General features: G+C 50.0%; 1 protein-coding gene and 1 long non-coding RNA gene across 3 annotated transcripts in view; one reads left to right on the top strand and one right to left on the bottom strand.

Moving 5' to 3' along the window:
• Positions 1-2,923: 2,923 nt before the first annotated feature.
• LOC121068308 lies at positions 2,924-3,871 on the bottom strand. The gene is made up of 2 exons (XR_005818795.1): positions 3,497-3,871; positions 2,924-3,339 (listed from the first exon to the last, which is right to left on the bottom strand). It is a non-coding gene; the product is annotated as an uncharacterized LOC121068308 (long non-coding RNA).
• Positions 3,872-4,015: 144 nt separating this feature from the next.
• Positions 4,016-6,000, top strand: part of FBXO11 (F-box protein 11) — a 73,877-nt gene continuing 71,892 nt past the window's right edge. Inside the window, exon 1 of one of the 2 annotated variants that reach the window (XM_040550740.1) lies at positions 4,016-4,536. In XM_040550740.1, the coding sequence (XP_040406674.1) occupies positions 4,419-4,536 (118 nt within the window). In that variant the 5' untranslated portion in view covers positions 4,016-4,418. The remainder of the gene's footprint in view (positions 4,537-6,000) is intronic. The other variant, XM_040550739.1, reaches the window with a different exon arrangement.

The raw sequence follows: 6,000 nt of genomic DNA, 5'->3' as shown, positions 1-6,000 counted from the left end.
AAAGCCTTAGATAAAGACTCCTGTACACCAGGTTCTATTCCTGGCCCTGTTAATAGCCTGTGAATGGTCTCGGGCAAGTCATTTCAACCCTTTGTGCCTCACTTTCATCTGTAAGGAGAGGGATAGATATGTGGCTCTTTTGCAAAGCCCTCTGAACTGATTAAAAAGTGCAACAGAAAACTGACTTGTATTTCTTGTTCAAATCTAGGAGCTGTATGTAGCAGAAGGCTCTGTGGTGGGCTTTGTGTAACAAGCTGCAACAGTGGTCTCAATATTTCTCATTCTCTCAAATATTAGGAAGCAATGATCAGTAAAAATACTGTGTTCCACTTAATTGCAAACCAACAATTTATTATTTTTCAATTTGCTGATTCTGAACAATTTGTAAATAGATTTAAGCCTTTGTATACAATTTAAAGTCTGTTCTTACTTATCTGTAAACCGCTTAGAAGCAATCCACAGACCACCATCCATTGAAATCTTTTATTCTAGACTTGTTTTGATCAACTGTTGAAGCAATACTCACATCCTCAGGATATGTAAGGATCATAACATCTTACAACATTCAAAGTCTCACATTCAAAGCATTTTCAGCAGTCTCTGAAGCAAGGCCTTTCCGGATGCTACTGAACGGGCACGTTAAGGGGAATAAAATAGTGGGGATTCCAGATGATCACCCTGGCCTGAATCATCCTGATTGAACAGTTTACACTGGCCCACATCCATTTGTAAACCCAGCTTATTCTCTGACCCCACCATCTTGTCTCTTCTTCTGAGATTTCAGAAAAGAAATGCTTAGCTGTACTATCCCTTTACTTGAACAGATCTTCAAATTGTTTGTAACGGTCTTCACTTTGGAAGTCATCTGAACCAGAGTTGCTCATCTCTCTGCAGGTTACCCTCACAAATAAATAGGAAACTCATTATCAATATTTCCTTCACTACTACTGCCTGCACTACTTCTCTCTATGAAGTAGTCTCATTAGCTAAGCAGTTCTAACTACTCACTGTTAACACATAATTAACGTGTTACTGTCATCACTAAGCACTCCATGGCATCCCTTTCTGCATTCAGAAAGGAAGTTGATTTCTTCAAAGCAGCAGCCAACTCTTCGTGTACATACAGAGAACTAAATATCTTTAATGCTTCAATACATCTACATTTGAAATGAACGAGCACACAACCATATGAACTAGCACACAACAACTCTGCCCAAACTGCTTATGCTGAAAGTGGCCCGAGTAAACTCTTTACCAGGTCTTGTGCCTTGCTGTTCACAGGTCACCAAAAGGTGGTTGGTGGCAAAGAACCCGTCTGACAAGCATTTTCTTTGCATAATTATCTACAATATAAATCACATTATGTTTAGTTCCACGTTCTGTTCCCTCTCTTTCCAATTTAAATAAAGAAAAGCCGTGTTGACAAAGGCAACATTAACTTGCCACTATAAATTGCACCCACATTCAGAAAAGCTTTTATTAGCACATCATACAGGATAGCTTAAATCATCTCCACAGTAGTCAGTACAACATAGCCTTAATATTACTTTGGACTTCAGTGCTATTTGCATCACAGAAGGGTGTTTCTCCTCTCAGACACTACACAGCAATAACAAATGCTTGGGATGGGTATGTATAAGAATTTAAGGACTTACAAAACTGAAATTATGATAATCAACTCCCAGCCATCACAGACAGAATAATTTTGTTATGAGGGAAAAAAAAAAATACTAGTAAAAACTGTTCTGAAGACTTTTCAGGCTTTCTAATGTGCAGCCATGAGCACTAGAAGATTAGTGCAACTATTTTGATACTTCATGCCTTGTAAGACAAATGAAAGCGCCCATAATATCACTATTTGCACCAGTAATGTATTTAGTAGCTTTATACAGGTTGTCTTACTCAGCATGAGGTTCTTACTACATCAACTCAGAACATTTTTCAAACTTTTGTGTAGCTTTCTAGAGATCGCCCTCAATCCCTCTTGACTAAATCAGTAAGAATACATATTGGAACTGCTTACAAGTAGTCACACTATTTTTCTCCATTTACAGTATATTTTGCTAGACTCCCACCATTACATCTTTAACACAGATTACCACATAACACAATTACAAAAAGTGTTTTTATGCCAAGAAATCATTGGGTTTCAAAGTAGTTCAAGTCGAGATTTGAAGTGACTTCAAGTCAAAAGTCTGCTCTGGTTAAAGGTTTCAAAGTTTTATTCTAGTATCAGAACATTAGATTATTTTATGCTTTAGGTAAAAATTAGCTCGTCATCCATCTTGACCCTTGAACATGTTTTCAAAAATTTGGACAGAGTACTAGAAAATCAGGTTATACTATATTGCACAACTGCAGGTTAAGTTGGAGTCACTAAGGATTCATTTGGTGGATCTTGGTGAAGACAGAACAACCAGAAAAATTGAACAGAAATACAAATAAACTTTTATATTTGTATAAAGTTATTTATTATATTTATTAGTAGCATATATAAAAATAGTATTGTTAGTTCATTATAGGCTGTATTTTGAAGACTATAGGTTTTCAAGTGATATGAAATCCCTCAACTTTGTCACTGTAAGTTAGGCAGTTCTTTACTATGGATCACCCTTTCCACTTTGAAGTTAAAGCAGTTTCACACTGCTGTTATCTGAAAATAAATATATTGTATATGTACATTCTAACAAAAGCTTATATTCTAGCCTTGCAATTGCTATGACAGAAACTTGCCTCAAGTAGAGTGACAACTATTCTCTTTTCCTGTAAAGTTCTCTTCACGAGCACTAACCTTTAATATTTCCCCTCCCTTTAAGAGACAGTAGCAAGAATTACTTTTTCAGGCATGGGAAACAATTCTTCAGTTTCTTCTACCATTCTTCAAGGCAACAAAATACCAAGTCAAAGAAATACTCCTTAACAGTTACTACTACAAGATCTCTTTATTTTTGTATGTATTTACACATGTACATATATACATACTCAGACTTGGTTTCTGAACTGGTATGAACTTAAAAGCAAGATTTCACTGTCTTTTACTTGAAAAGCATAAATATAAACATTTTTAAATCTTCATTTTTTTTTTAATAGAGCATTCACTTCTTCAGGTTCCATTATATCTTCATATCTGCTTCAAACAACCTTCTGCCTAATGCACTTTTAATTACAACCCTTTGTTTACATTTCATGCCAGATAACACACCAGGTCCTGATTCCACAGAGTCTTCCAGGCACTTAAATAAAGCAGGACCATGCACAGACCAACCTTTGCAAGGCTAGAAGAAGATTACGCAGAGAAGATCCTTACTGTTTGGATTTTGCCACTGGATTAGATGAAGTCTGAAAAGTAAAAAACATAGGTAGCTTTATTTTTTTATAGATCCCAGGCCACCAGGTGAGCACCAATATAATAAAGGAGAAGTTTCATATAGTGTCAGCCCAAAATAAACACCACATTATTATATTAGAAAGAGCATTTACACTGAGAAATACGTACATCCCCCAAACGAAAGAGTTGTTAACAAGAAGTCAGGAAACGAGCAGTCCGTACGTGGAAGCCAGAAGCCACCCACCCCGGCCCAGGCCCGAGCCCACACCCAGCAGCAGCAGCAGGTTACCAAGGCACAGCGCACACACAACAAGGCACTCCAGGCGGCGGCCACCCGCCTGCCTGCCTGCCTCCTTCCCCTTTTACACGCGGCTGAGGGCCCCCGGGGCCCTCCATGCGTCCTCTCCCAGCGGGGAGCTCGCTGTGAGGAGGCCCCCGGCCCTGCCAGCACAGCACAGCGCCGCGGGCGCAGGCCCCCGTCCCTCCCGCCGCCGCCGCCATCCCGGTGCCCGCCATGTCGGCCCACTCAGCGCCGCGCCGCGCAGCCTCATCACCCCCCCTCCCCGCCCGCCGCCCTTATATCGGGCTCTGCCACCCCACCCCGCGCCGCGCCGCTCGCCCGCCTGCCCCTCCCTGCCCCGCGCCCCATAGAAGCGGCGCGCCGATTGGCCGTCCCGCCGCCGGCCCGCTGTGTGGGAGGCGGCGATTGGCGGAGCGCGGCCGCCAGCGGCTGCCTCCCCGCGAGTGTGTGTCTCCGGCAGTGTCAATGGCTCCTCCTGCCACGGAGCAGCGACGGGCTTGAGCCGGGCCGGGCCGGGGGCTCCTTTAAGAGAGCGCTTCTCGGGGGGGCCGCCGAGCCATCGTCCCCCGCAGCCAGCGCTCGGGAGACCCAGCGGCTCCTCCGCCTCTCGAGCACAGCCGGGGAGGAGGCGGCGGCGGCGGCAGCGGGACCCGCACCCGGAGCCCCCTCCTTCCTGCGCCCGCTGCGGCGAGGCGGCCGCCCCGGGGCTCCCTCCTTCCCCCGCGAGCAGGCGCCGGTTGCCGGAGGACCCCCCCCCCTCCCCTGCCGCCACCCACACGAAGCCGGCAAATGAACTCGGTCCGAGCCGCCAACAGGAGACCCAGGCGAGTGTCCAGGCCGCGCCCGGTGCAGCAGCAGCAGCAGCAGCAGCAGGAGAGGAACAACGCCGCCGCCGCCGGGGATCGGGGTAAGGAAGGCGCCGCCGAGCCGAGCGGGGGCCTGCGCGGCGCCGGGCCTGGCCGGGCAGCGGCAGGAAAAGCCCAGGCGGCGGCACCCGGGGCTCACGCTCAGGCCGCGCTTTGTTTGGCTCGGGCTCTGCCCCGGCTCGGGGCTGCGGGCCCTGCCGCCGAGCGGGAGGGAGGGAGAGAGAGAGAGAAGGAGGGAGGGAGGCGGGGGCTCGGCCCCGGCCCTCAGCCCCGGCCGCGCTCCCACGCCCGCCGGGGAGGGTGGGGGGCGACCGCCGCCGGCCCCCCGGGGCGGAACGGGGCGAGCTGCCCCCGCGCCGCGTCCCCCGGGAGCCCTGGCGGGCCGGGCCGACAGAGCGGGGCTCGCCGCTCAGCCCCGGCCGGGGTGACGCGAGCCCACCCCGGGGGGCTGCGGGGTGCGTGTGCGTGTGTGTGTGTATCGGGGGGGCGGGGGGGGGGAACGGCGCCCGGCACCCCCGGCCAAACGCGGCCCGGGGGCGGCGGCCCGGAGCCCCGCGGCCCTCCGCAGCCCGCCTCGCCTCGCCTCGCCCGGCCGCGCAGGGCTTGCTGCGCAGTTGGGCGCCCGGGCTTCGGTTACGGGGGGGGCGCGGGCCGCGGCGGCGGGGGCCGGGCGGCCATTTGGTGACCTCCCTCCGCCGCGCCGCCCCCGCCGCCCCCGGCCTCGGGCCCTGGCGCCTCAAGCCCCGAGGCCGGCGGGGCCGGGGCCTGGCCTGGAAATGTTGACAATCCGGGCGCAGGCAGGGAAGCACCACCATTGTCTGAGGGGATGGGAGAGGAGAGGGATCGCCGAGGGGGGATCCCGGCCCTAATGGAGGCCGGAGCGGGATCGCCGGGCTCTTGAGGGGGGCGACGACGACGACCTGGGGACGGTGGTCCCTCAGGCCCGGGGCTGCTACCGCAGGAACGGGTCCTCGGGGGTGCCAGTGTGCTCCGTGCATTTGGGGATTTTTTATTTTATTATTTTTTTATTTTTTTTAAGGGCGAGATTGGGGGTGGGATTGGAGGAGACATTTTGCATGTCTTATCTGGTGGATTGGATTTTAATTTTTCATGCGTTGGCTGTCACAACTCTGGCATGATAAAGGAGACTGATCCGTGGTGCAGTTTTAGATGCACAAATGTCTTTTTAAAATTAAAAAAAAGCCTTCATTGTCAGCTGAATGTCTTTTGTTTGAGTATCCAGGATATCACATCAAGAGCGAGGTATTCTAACTATGGAGATGCGTCACGATAAATATTCCAGCGTGTTTGTGGCAATCAAAGCGTTTTAATCAAACGAAGTAAATAAAATTTAATCTGAGGAAGTATTTTTAATTCTCCATTCCTCCCCTCTCCCCTCCCTCCCCTTCCTTCCCCCGCCCCCCCTCGCACACATTGGTCAGAGCAAAGAATGTTACCCGGACCAGCTTGCTGTGTATATACCAGAGGATGTGATGTCTTATGCC

This window comes from Cygnus olor, chromosome 3 (assembly GCF_009769625.2).
Source record: "Cygnus olor isolate bCygOlo1 chromosome 3, bCygOlo1.pri.v2, whole genome shotgun sequence".
NCBI classification, from domain to species: Eukaryota; Metazoa; Chordata; class Aves; order Anseriformes; family Anatidae; genus Cygnus; species Cygnus olor.
Note: the sequence above shows the minus strand (reverse complement) of the source record. Positions and strands in the feature narration are given on the sequence as shown.